This window comes from Cololabis saira, chromosome 3 (genome assembly GCF_033807715.1).
Source record: "Cololabis saira isolate AMF1-May2022 chromosome 3, fColSai1.1, whole genome shotgun sequence".
NCBI classification, from domain to species: Eukaryota; Metazoa; Chordata; class Actinopteri; order Beloniformes; family Belonidae; genus Cololabis; species Cololabis saira.
Window position 1 is genome coordinate 34,823,844 of NC_084589.1, and position 13,167 is coordinate 34,837,010.

General features: G+C 42.4%; 1 protein-coding gene across 1 annotated transcript in view; it reads left to right on the plus strand.

Moving 5' to 3' along the window:
* si:dkey-22o22.2 (neural-cadherin) overlaps positions 1-13,167 on the plus strand; it is a gene marked incomplete at its 5' end in the record, with an annotated part of 158,590 nt that overhangs the window by 85,810 nt on the left and 59,613 nt on the right. The window contains 8 exons of the mRNA XM_061717353.1: positions 3,484-3,595; positions 4,820-5,069; positions 5,629-5,771; positions 9,489-9,661; positions 9,761-9,929; positions 10,139-10,309; positions 11,705-11,877; positions 12,880-13,047. Coding sequence (XP_061573337.1) covers positions 3,484-3,595; positions 4,820-5,069; positions 5,629-5,771; positions 9,489-9,661; positions 9,761-9,929; positions 10,139-10,309; positions 11,705-11,877; positions 12,880-13,047 — 1,359 coding nt within the window. The remainder of the gene's footprint in view (positions 1-3,483; positions 3,596-4,819; positions 5,070-5,628; positions 5,772-9,488; positions 9,662-9,760; positions 9,930-10,138; positions 10,310-11,704; positions 11,878-12,879; positions 13,048-13,167) is intronic.

Here is a 13,167-nt window from a genome sequence, read left to right on the forward strand (position 1 = left end):
CATGCTGTAGCCTACGTGGTATCATTGCCCCTCTTTCAACACCAAACAGAGTAAATCCAAATTAAACCGGCAGCACTCGTCAAAAACACTCATTTGACAACAAAATGTGCAGGGGTTCACCCTCAAACCTCAAACAAGCTGATCTCTTATGAAAACTCATTAATTTCAAATGAGAGAATGTGCTACTGCTGAATCAGACGCTGTGATGCAACTGTTTCATGTACTGTTTATTCTGCATTTGGGCTCATTATGCAGGCGTGAGATGAAAAACACACTTCCCATGCTTCCCCAGCTTCCCATGAACTTCTCATGATGAAAACCTGGTGAAAACGCATATATTTAAAGCTACGTTCAGAGATATGGGTTAAGCATACGCTCACTCACACGCATGAAATCCTTACAAAATGCTAATCCTATCTGCTAAACACTGACTCCTGCCTTTAAAGTGAAGCTCTCTAGACTTTTTAAGCTTGGGATCCAGATTTTAAAAATAACACGCTCTCACACGCACACTCAGACCAATCCATTATCACCTGCTCTCAGTGTCCGAGTTGTTCAGACAGAGGAGAAAGTTGCTAAACTACCAGCCTTCCTCCTAAAGGTCCCTGCTGCTCTATAAGCTCGGCTGGCTAATTCACTCTAAAGGCTCCTCTATTCGTGTCGTTATTTGTCAGCTGTGTAGCCGCAGCCTCTTTAGCAGAGCTTATTTTAGGTACCTTCTGGCGTTTCTGTTGCCTACAGCTTCATCAGACATTTTGAAACCATCAACATGTGGTTAATCTTTTTCCATCTCTGTATAAAAGCTTCATAATGACACATGCTGTAACGCTATGGCTGTTTGAATAAAACCATTCTGCCAACATTATCCGCAGTGCAAAGAATGTCATGGTTAAATCATTTAAATCAAAATGTTTAAATGGAAAAAACAGCTAAAAAACAAAGGATAATCAGTGGTAACAGTGATTAGAGACTGAGAGTATCTTTAAGGAGATGGTATATCCTCATCTCTTTGGGTGTCTGAATTGACTACGAAGTCAAAAACTGTCAAAAGAAAATTTAAAAAAAGAACTAAAAACAAAAGAAATACGGCTCCATCACTTTGTTTGGGCTTAAATATGTAATTCAGTGAGATGTTCATACTTTCGGTGAACTGACACCAAAGACTTTGCTCAAACTCTCCCCACATCTTTATCTCCATCCAACTTTATTTTTATTTTGTATATCTATTTATTTTTTCAGTTGAAAGTTGAAAATCCTGAAATGCATCACAGGTTGAGCACATGAGGCTGCCACGATAAAACTACACTTGTAAATATATGTGAAATATAAAGAAACCACTTCTGAAGCTCCAAACCCTTCAAGGACAGAAGGTCCACAGTGAAGCCAAGGACCTATGGGGCATAGGACAACTGTTGGTTGTTGAATTTGCCACTTTCTGGCCATGGCAGGATTTCTTCTTTGCTGTGGAGTTTTCCCAACCTGGACCGGCTTAATGTATGGCAACAACGCGTTGTCTATAGGAGAGGTCAATGTTTCCGGCTGAGCCACACCACAGGGAAATCTTTGAGAGTGAAACTGGGTTGGTGTGTGGTGGCGTGAGCATGGCCGGCTGTCTGCACTGCGCGAGCGCTCTACCCCTTACTCTTTGCCTGGTAACTCAGGATTGTCAGCATCATCGTGTGAAGAAAAGGGAACGATATCAAGTCTCCTGTGGCAAAGTTAATCCTGAACTGCTGACTCAAAGAGAACATAAAATGGATACTGATACGCCATGTAGATGGGAAATTCTTCCAACTATCTCCTATCCGGTTTTGATTAACATTAAATATGTTAAAACTTTTGAAATAGTCTTGTTTAATTTTATCAAAAAAAAAAATAGACAAAAACATCTTGAGTGTTAAACATATTATTGAAACTGCTGTGAAAATAACCGACGGAGGATGAAGTGATGGTGTGATGCAGTATGTAAGTAGTGTTATAGTGAACAGTTGGTGTGTTGAAGGTTCAGGACTGCAGAGGAAATCTGTGCCCAGGAGTTTTAAAAAGAGGTAAAGGATGAGGCGAGGAGGGAAATACGTTTCTTTTCCCTTGCAGAAGGTATTTTTATAAAAAAAGTCTTGCATGAATTATGTTGGAGAACAGGAATATTGGTTAATTGAGAACAGTCAGTGCGGTTACATGCGCATCTAAATCAAGCTATTGGCAACAATCTAGCTAAGGATTAAACTGGAGTTTCAGAGAAATCTGAGTATACATAAGCACGAAGACAATCGATTATTGAGTGAGGTGCGTTCGACTCGCGACACTACTTGCGTTGTCATTCTTCCGGTAAAGTTAGTAAACAAGCGCGAAGGAGGACAACTACATATGACAAAATGGACTCTTAACGATGCAGCAGCTCTGTAAATGTCACACATACTAATCCTGATCACGTTGCAGGTAAGATGCAGCTAAGCCTTCCTCTTCCTCTTCCTCTTCTGTTACCGTGTTGTTGTGATGCCGTGACTGTTATTATTCCCGCTCCCGCGGTTTGTCACTTCCGGAAGCGGGAGTCAGTAGCTCGGCTTAGCGTGGGTTGCCTATACATGCCGGAATAACTGGGATGAGGACGCATTATCTGGCACTAAAAGCTCGATCTCAAGAGCTTCAGTTCAGTTCGACTACAGCCCGGTTAAGGTGTATACATGGCTTTTAAAACTTCGATATTGGTCGGATTAAAGGCAACAATTCAAATTTCTGTTCAGTGCATGTAAACGTAATGTCTCTCGACTCAATGCAAATGTGACACATGAGAAGTTTCCTCTTCAACAGAAAAATCTCACGTCAAGTACAACAGGGGTATTGTGCTTTCAGTTCTGACGACGACTAACTACATTTATCTATTTACATTTATTTATGTATTATTCATTTATTTAAGTCTTCAACAATCACAGTAATTACTGTAATCATCCATATAACCTGATACATGCGTGTCCTAGGTATTCTGTTGGGGGGTTCTTCGAGACCATAGCGTACTGGGTCTTTTGCCACACAGCCCCTTTACTAATAAACCAGAGGTCTGGTTTCTGACAGGAAGTGTGATTTGTCCAGCAAAGTGGTGCAAGAGGTCTGGTTTGGTGGCCTCAGGGTTCCCTCTCTACTTTCTGCAGAAGGCATGAACCTGTGGCCATCATCAATCTTTTAGTTTATCAAGCTTTGATATGTGCTCTCTCTGGGTTGGGGGTGGGGTTCTCCCTTTGGTGGAGGAGCTCAAGTACATCGGTCTCCTGTTCATGAGTGGGGGAAGAATCAATACCCAGCTTTGATCTAAATTATTAAACAAAAATTCAGTTTGCAGAACTTTAACCACCTTTCAGGTGATCAAAAACCTCCTGGAATCCACGACGAAATCCCCGTTGGGCTTGTGTGACTCAGACAACCTGACAGTACCTTTGAGAATACATCTGCAGTCGTACCAGATGATTAAAGAGATTTTCTCTGCAGGTTGTTGTACATGTAATGGATGAGAACGACTGCACACCTGAGTTCCTGCACTCCATTTACACCAGAGACAACATACCTGAGAGTGTAGCAGCTGGAACGTCCCTGCTGCAAGGTAACACGCACACGCACACACACACACACACACACACACACACACACACACACACACACACACACACACACACACGCACACACACTGATCTGTGGAACATGCTCTGCTAAACTATTTGCTCTCTATCATTGAACACAACTGCAACACATTTATACTGGTGGTTTTACTGTGAATTGTGCATGTGTGTGTGTGGGCGTGTGTGTGTGCGTGCGTGTGTGTGTGTGTGTGTGTGTGTGTGTGTGTGTGTGTGTGTGGGCGTGCGTGTGTCTCAGAGCCATCTGTCGGAGCTGCTGGTGGCTGCTGGAGATCAAACAGTCCAACTTCAGCAAGGCTTTGCTCTTATTAGGCAAAGAGCCAGCAACACATACTCTCTCACACACTTGTGTTCTCAAACATCTTTGCAAAGACCTGCGCTGGTGTGCTGCACCGCCAGGCCTCTCATCCTAACCCCAACCCCTTATACCTGAGCCATCAAAGAACCCTGAAAACAATGTAATCGGTCCTCACAAAGATAGACTAACAAGTAGCTGCATACATTCATTAGCGCACAAACAGTGTTTATGAAATCTGTAAAGTCTTCATCTTCTCCTGTCTTTGGACTCCTCTCGTCATATTTTCCTTCACGTCCTTCACTCCTTGTCACTTTTTCACCATGTTACTTTCTTTTACTGTCTATTTTATTTTTACTTTTATTTTTTCTTCATCCCATTCTCATTCACTCATTCTCTCCCGTTTCCTTCCTTGACTTTGAGCTTCTTCCTGCTTGTTGTATGTTATGACTTGTAATCCGTCACTTTTTTCTTTCATCCATTCCTCATTTAACATAATTATCCATCATTTCTTCTCTTTCACACTTTCCTTTTTCTCTCCTTTTATCCTCCTACAACACTTCTCTCTTCCTTGCCTTTTTCCTTGTGTTGTTTTTTTCCTTGTTTTTTTATTTCCAAGTCTCTTCTCCTTCCCCTTTCATCGTTTTTCTACTTTTCATCCGTCTTTTTTGTTGTATTCCTCTTCCTTTTAACCCCCCTTTCCCATTCTCTACCTCTTTTTCTCTCTACCATTATTCTCCCATCATCCTCTACCTGACTTTATCTCGTCTGTCCCTATTTTCTAAATTCCCTCCTCTCCTGCATCTCTATCCATCTCTTCACCGCCTCTCTTTCCCATTCCTATTCTCACCCTCATTTTTAACTCTTTCACTTCTTCTCCTTTATTTCCCATCAGTTCTGGCTCGTGACTGTGACTCAGGAGTCAACTCAGAGCTCTCTTACTTCGTACCAAGTGATGATTTTGACATCACATCTGGAGGTGTGGTCAGCCCCGCCCATCGCCTGGACTACGAACGACCTAATCACATCTACGAGTTTGTGGTCGTCGCCGTGGATGCGGGGACGCCCCCTCGCACCGGGACAGCCTCTGTCCGCATCCGGGTCGCCAATAGCAACGATGAGGCGCCCGTCTTCTCCCAGAGCATGTAAGATAATATCTATTTTATAGCTCATATCTATATGTGTGTGTATGTATATGTATATATATATATATATATATATATATATATATATATGCTCTGCTTCACACTATTTCTGATACTTTAAGTTTCCTTCTCATTGTTAATCTCAGGTTAATTATTAATGAAGCGTCTTCCTGTTTCTCTCCTTCTGTCTGAATCTCCCACCCACAGAGTCAATCTATTAATTAAAGGGGTGTCAAAATAAGAATCTATTTTAAAACCGCTGTTTTCCTCCATCTGTTTTCACTTCATCTTCACTTCCCCTCTCACTGTCTGTTTGCTTCGCACATCTGTTTTTTTTATATTCCTACTTAACCATTAATTTAGCTTTTCTTCCACTTAATTCAACTTTTTTAATGTCTGTAATATTTTCTCTTTCTGCGCTCTTTCTTGTTTTCTTCTTTTGTGTTCTTCCTGCCTTGTCTGCTTGCATCAGTTTTTATCTGTCCCCACTTTCTGAAACCCACCCTTGCAACGCCAGTAAACAACAGTCATCATCTCTTTCTCTCGCCCTCCCTGCCAGATATAAGACCTTCCTCAGTGAGGATGCTGGTCCTGACACGCTGGTCGCCATCGTTCATGCCAACGACCCAGATGGCGACGGGGTCTCCTACGCCATCACCGGCGGCAACGAGGACAGCAACTTCCAGCTGGACAACCAGAAGGGTGAGAGACAAGTGATAGGTGCAAACAGATCATGCTAGTTTTATGAGCCATCAAAAACAGGAACCAGGTGAAGAAATTGTGACTAAAAGAGCAGTTTTACTAATGCAGCATCGTCTGGTCAGTTATGTATCAAATGTATTTTTATGCTCAAATTCAGCTTATCTCACTAAACATAGAAGTAACAAAAACACCTAAAGTTCCCTTCACAAACCACTTAGAGTTGTTTGCGAAGTGAAACAGCTGTTCTGACTTTGCTCTGACAGATATGTTAGACACTCAAAACCCCTGAGCCTGTAAAGGTTTCACACCTTTCTGTTGCTAAACATGCACTCTGAGAGGTACAAGAGTCTAAAAAGTTCCAGCAACAGACAGCAAACAAAACTATGATGACCAAGCCCCTATATTCTCGTCATGTGTGTGTGTGTGTATGAGATAAAGAAAATGTGGAAACATGGCAAATTCCATTTCAGACATCAAGAAGAAAGAGGAAGACAGCTAAAGTCTTTCCTTGAAAAAGACCAAAAGAGTGAAAGTAAAAGGTTGTAAAAAGTTGAAATAAAGCAGATCACTAGATTAAATGTCAATCTTACTTTTAGGTAGTTTTTTTTTGTTTTTTTTATTTTTTAGCTTAGGAGACAGTCATATATAGTTGCACATTTCTATCCCGCTCTTCCTCTAATGGGACAAAAACAATTGTAAACATGTTGTTTGTTAAAAAGCCACTAGCTTTAATACACACAAACAACAGAAACAATCTTTTTTTTTTTCTTTTTTAACAAATGTTCACAGCAGCTTTCAGAATCACGACAACCCTCTAGACTGCAAAGTGGTTGTTTCCATAGAAACACGCATTTGGGGATAAGTGTGCTAGCAGTAACGAGGCCAGTGAACCCCCTGGTTGACACACTCACACAAATGGATAAATAACAAACATGAATACACGCGTGTATAATCATTACAAGCTCTCACATGCAAACTGTTGATGTTCTGCTCGACGTCGCAGACAGACGTGGTCGGCTCATTTCAATCCTTGTGCGTCTATCTTTGAGGACCTCCGGAGTTCAGGACCTTTAAACCTTTTGCCATTGACAGAATGAAAATCTGCATTTGCATGTTCAAAAACAGGAGAAGCAAGTGTTTATGTTCCTTGAACGTCCATCGTACTGTTAAAGTGGAGGCTGCTGGTATCACGTCCTTGGGTTTGTGCGTCCTTGGTGTCCTCACGAACACGATATCTCAAGAAAGCTTTGGGGGAATGGATGATATGCAGCTGGGCGCTGTGACAGAGCTGGAAGCTTGAGAAGACGGATGGAATAAGATGATCCGCTGTAGTGACCCATAAAGGGAAAAGTTGAAGAAGGAAAAAGGCTTTAAGGGAATTTTTAAAATGTTACTCATATAGTCACTTGGTGCCAAGCGTCTATGGTTTATGATCTGTTGCATCTTTTCAACATCATCCGCATCTAAAGCATTTATTGTAGCATATAATAGGAATCAATATGTTCCTTTTCATGCAGACCTAACTGTGCATTTAAGGCTTAGGTACAGTGTAGTAGTGTTTCAAATTAAAAACAGCAACCCGTGGTGCAACACAACGATGTAGGCGTCCGACCTACAAGTCGTTGGCTTGTGGTTGCTGCTCTTTTATTACACAGGCGCCATCCTAACTCCATGAAACATCAGAAATGTTCAACAAACTGTATTCTGGGCCGAAACAGGGCAAAAATAGGCAACAGGACAAGGATCCCTAAACGTTAAGTGCTGTGGTTGGACCTTAACAGAGCTGAGCATAAACGAAAGTGTGGAATCCTCAATTAATGTAATTAACAGAGGAGATAATTACTATTACTAATTAGTGATTAACTATTGTTCATCTGCAGTTTTGCCTACATCGTTTTAAGATCTGGCAAGGACGAGATAATATTTGTATTTGTTGTGACACGTAACACCTTAGATTTCAAAGATATTGTACTTTTATCTCGACTATAATCATCATTTGTAATCCTATAAAAATAGCAATTTGTATATTCCCGCCCCCATCGATTTCAGTCGTCTCCCTACCCAGTCCTCTTTCTCCCCTTTCTCTTCATTCTGCCGACTGTAAAGCAAAAACACTGTCGAATAAGAAGAATGAGAAGAATGATATGAGGTACAATAGGGAGCAGTTTGCATTTCTGCTGGCACAGCAAATGTAAAGCCAAAGCTGAGTATTATTCTGTTTGATTTCTGTGAACTGACAGATTCATTGCACCACATGTGTGCTGATGAAATGAAAATGAGGTTTAGGTCAGGGTGAGGGTCTGCTTTAAACAATGTTTTTCTTTTTTTTTTTGTATACATATTTGTGGCTGTTTTTATAGATATAGTTTGTCATCTGTTTTTGCATGTGTGTTTTATGTGTGTCTTAATCTCTAAGCTTCTCTGTCACCTTATCACCAACATGCACCGCTGCACTGCTCTAGTGCACACATGTCCATACAAAAACGGTTATGCATGTAAACCTAAACGATATATCAGGACTCTTGCACACACTCAGGCAGCAGGTGGCCTCTGGCTTGCTCATCTGTGTGGTTTTGTCACTTCAAAGAGTCGTGAAGAAGTTTCATGTCGATGTGATCCCGTCCTCCCATCCTCCCAGCCTCTATGCCTATATTCATGTTGCTACCAAAGCTGCTTTTTTGCTTGTTTGTTTATTTGTCTGCTCTGCCGCTCTGTTATGTTAATGTGGAAGTCATTGTCATTGTTAGTGCAGAAACGGGAAACTACTTTTTAAGCCTCACTTAGAATAATGTAGGTTGTTTTTTTTTGCAGCCTGCTGCTTGAGTTGACAGTTGCTGTCTTTCTGAGCTTAACATGTCAGTTTTTATTTGCTGTATTTACCTTTCCAATTCCCACAGATACGATTGACGAGGTTGGAAAACTGAAAATACTCACATGTACTGCATAACTGGGAGGCAAACTGTCTCAATTGTTGCTCACAATTTATAATGTGCAGCAGCTACGGGGTGCCACCCCCCCATATTTTTTAAATATTTTACATTTTCCTCTCCCGCAGAGCAGTTTGTGTACTGGGAAATGAGTTGCATCCTCTGGTAGAAGAAAACATGGGAGTAAATATAGTCAGTGTTTACATTTTCAAGTGAAAATATGCAAAATTAAATTAAACTTTCAGTCTTACAAACGTATATCAAAGGTCTGTCCCTAAAGTTGTCTTAAAAAAAAAGAGGTTAGATTCATTTACCGGTTGGTGTGAAAGTAAAACTGGATTTTAGTGATGATACCAAAAAAAAAAAAAAAATGCAGTTCCCAACTCTTTGTCCTGCGTGTTCCTGATTTGATGAATTCCTCTTTTAACACTGATATGTTAATATGTGAATAACATTTTCCTGCTGAACTGCATTTGTTCAAAGTGAGACTCATTTCAGCTATTTTATAAACAGATTTAGTTTGTGGTTCCCAAACTTGAAGCAAAAGCAGACAGTTCATAAAATTAGCATAAATTTACATTTGTTTTTCCAGACATTTTTTTTCTGCTTGTGAAATATTTGATAACTTGTATTTATGTGCATCCACTGGTGTTAAGTAACTGGAAAAGGCTCAACATATGGCTGTGGAGCACAGTGGACTTGTTAGGCAGCGTTCAGTGGGAACCATTTTAGTTAATTAGTCTATATGCTTCGTGCTAATGCTTTTATACTTTGTTTTTTTTTGGTGCAGGCATCATTAAGCTGCGGCGGAGTCCACCTCCGAGGTTGAGGGGCCCACAGTACGTCCTCAACATCACGGCCACGGATGATAATGCATCCGGTGGGCCGTACCCGCTCAGCAGCTCTGCTCAAGTCATCGTTGGGATCAACGACATCAACAACAACAAGCCGGTGTTCGAGGAGGTGACTGAAGTCGTTCGGGATTACTATCACTTCATCTAAAAGAAATAACATACATATTACACTAGTTCTAGTCTTTGATTGTGCTATTTTTGCTTTCAGTGTCAAAACTACGGCCAGAATGCGGCGGTGCTGGAGAACCAGCCACCGGGAACATTTGTTCAGCGCGTGCAGGCTCACGACGCTGACATGGGGGTCAACGGCGAGGTCAAATATGGCATCATGCACAGAGACGGCGTGTCGTCTGGGTTTAACATCGATCCTGACACTGGTAAGTGCCGTGGCGGCACGTAATCTCAGTAATGTTTGTGTCAAAATACACTCAAGACCAGAGCCATCAGTGCTCAGAAATAATTGAAGATGACAAAATGTTCTTCTGCTGTGTGTCTGTGAACTTCTTCACAATAACATCCACACAGTGACTAGCAGGAATGCTGACTGCAACAGTTGCCACGCTAAATTGGCTCTTGTATTCGCCAGGCGTGATCACGACCACGGTGAGCTTCGACCGCGAGCGTCAGAGGGAGTTCACACTGTCCGTGACGGCCACCGATCAGGCCGAGGAGCCGCTCATCGGAATCTGTCAGATCACGGTGGTGATCTTAGATCAGAACGACAACGGCCCCAAGTTTGAAAACAGCCGCTACCAGTGTAAGTACCTCTGCACGACCTGGATGGACTCCAAAAGCCCTGCATGTGTATCGGCAGGAACCTGAGTGTGGCGGAAACATGTTGACTGCATTTATTGTCACTTTCAAGCTGAAATCTGCATCCTTGTGATCCTGAAAAGCTCTTAAGACTGATGAAACGTTCCCCGCCGGCCCCTACGGGCCCGTGTTTGTTTACTATCTGCGCAAATATATGTTTTGATTAGGATCGTGTCAGAAGTTCTCCTCGTGTGATTAGTGAAAATACACAGAGGCTCATTAACTATTTAAGAGTGAGATTGAAATGTTTCTGGGACACGCACTCATTCACAGCTGGTTACTCTGTATGTATGTTGTTTTCACGGGACATTCCTACCAGAAAACACCTCTTTCTTCAGCCTCCTTTTTATTCATCCTACGGTCTTTATCAACATACAACGCCTCGCAAAGGTTCTGGACTTTAGGAAACGACACGACAAGCAGCTTGTGGGGGTTTTCACTCTATTTTCTGTTAGCTGTAACGTATTCAGAGAACCCCCTCCCTCCTGCAGAGAAGTCTGTTTACTGTGGAGAGAACAGTGTCCTCTGGCAGCAGAAACAAATTGCAGATGCCTGTGAAACATGAAAGTAAATTAAATTTAGTGTTCTTTTAAAAGCAAAATGTTGGTGTTCTGCAGTCAACATCTGCAATGAAAAGGAAAATACAAGCCTCAGCAGGCAAACTTCTGTCAAGCGTTGCATGTAGATGTGCTATTCCACTTGGGTTAAACTTCCTTTGCTATGTAGCCATTCAGCCACTTTATTGGCTTTGAAAATGTGCTTGTTTGGTCGGTTTTACAAAAGCTGATCCGAGAACAGATCATTCAAGGGTAATATTAAACTGACATGATCACTTTGCCTGCTGCTCCTGGTTGCTTGGGTGAAACCCATCAGGCCCAGCAGGATCTGAGATCTGTGACGCAGCACAAATGCACCCACGGACATCCAGGAATGGGAAACGGACATTATTATTGACATAATACTTGAAATGCAGTACTAGGGAGGGAAAACCAGCAGACCGCCTCCTCGCCGCTCATTGTTTTTGTTGTCCGATCAGCGCTGACGTGCATCACAGTCAGCAGGATTGGAGGTTATATTCATAAATTTAAAAATGTGCATGTTGACTTTGCAGAGTGAGACCCAGAAATGACAAAACGAGGTGACACACTGCTGACGCATCACAATGCTGTTTTCCCAATATTATAATATCTGCTTACCATCACAGAACACGCTGTTACACCGCCTTCAGTCAAACTCAATGAAATCCAGCCTCCGTGCATTCGCCGCAGGCTTCAGTCCGACTGGGATTCTGGGTAGAAGCTTGTTTTCCTTTTTACCGTTAATCCTTTGCTCCTCTCAGACTTCCTGAGGGAGGACACCCCAGTTGGGACCAGTTTCCTGCGAGCGGCGGCCCATGACGACGACCAGGGAAGCAACGCGGCCATCACTTACTCGCTGTCCAACCAAAATCCAGCTTACCTGCACATCAACCCCAGCACAGGCTGGGTTTATGTCAACCATCCCATCTCACAGGTGAGCAGCATCGCAGCAGTCCCCTCACACCCAAAAGAGCCTCACCAGGATCCCCCTAAGGATTTTATTCAACCCCTTTAAGCCCCCCTGAAGTGGGTGTTGCTGCTGGGCCGGTGGTGGTGTCCCTCTCTAGTTGGTTTACCTCTAAAGCAGGTTACTTTCCAGACGTCAGAGAGCTGGATCATCGTTTGTAGAACCCCACGGTGCAGGGAAACAGCTTATTTTCTACTCAGTGTTTGTCCAGTCATAATGCATTTTAAAATGTTGCCGCAATCAGCGGTTGTGTGTCCCTCTGTCATGTCCACAGCCATAATATCCATAAATGACTAAGTATCCCATGGTCCTTAATATTCACATTTAATGCTTTATCCTGCTTAAAACCGTCTGAAAATGTTCCCCTACTTCAAATTATAGTTTCACTGCTGCAGTCTTTCATGCTTTTCAGATCAAACTATTTTCCTGTGTACCTGTTTCCAGTGTTGTACAGATCCCGACGGCGTAGCCAGGATTATGAGCTTTCTGCTGTTTCTATCCTAAAAACACAAAACCTGTTCTCTGTGTGTGCATGGGGGGGTCTTTCCCTCCTAAAATTTGGCAAAGTCAGAATAAAAATCCACAATGAGATGAATCAAATGCCTGCCATGAATGATGCAAACCTTTCTTCCAACACTGTTACGTCCTCTCCGCTCGTCTTTTCTGCTTCTTTTAAAGAGACCTTCAGTCAATAATTAAATAAAGGCAGATTTATCCCTACCCACTTTCTCTCTTGACTCTTTTCCTCAAACCAAAACATTCTGACTTTTCTTTTTCTTTGATTAATGTTGAAGAAATGCTTGATATTTAAGATCTGACTGACAAAGCCATTAAAAAGGCAAACAATCTCTTCAGAAGGGTAGAAATGTGTAAAGAGCCAAACCAACACTTGAAGCAGCTCTGAATAAACACCACAGACGGATAACACTCTTTAAGCCGATCTTGACTTTTCTGCGCGTCTCCCTTTAGACATCCAGGATCAACCAGCAGATCGTGGCATCTGACGGGGGGAACCGCAGCAGCTCTGTGGAACTGACCGTCATCATCACCAACGTCCACAACCAGCCGCCGCAGTGGGAGCAGCCTGAGTACTGGGTCACTGTGCCGGAAAACACAGTGCGAGATGCCAAGATAGTGGTGAGTGAGAGGCAACCACACTCCCATTCTGTGTTTCCAGGTTAAGGAGGCACGATTTACATGTTTGAGACACTTATTTTCCAGGAAAACCATTAACTCAATAACACCCCCAAATTCAAA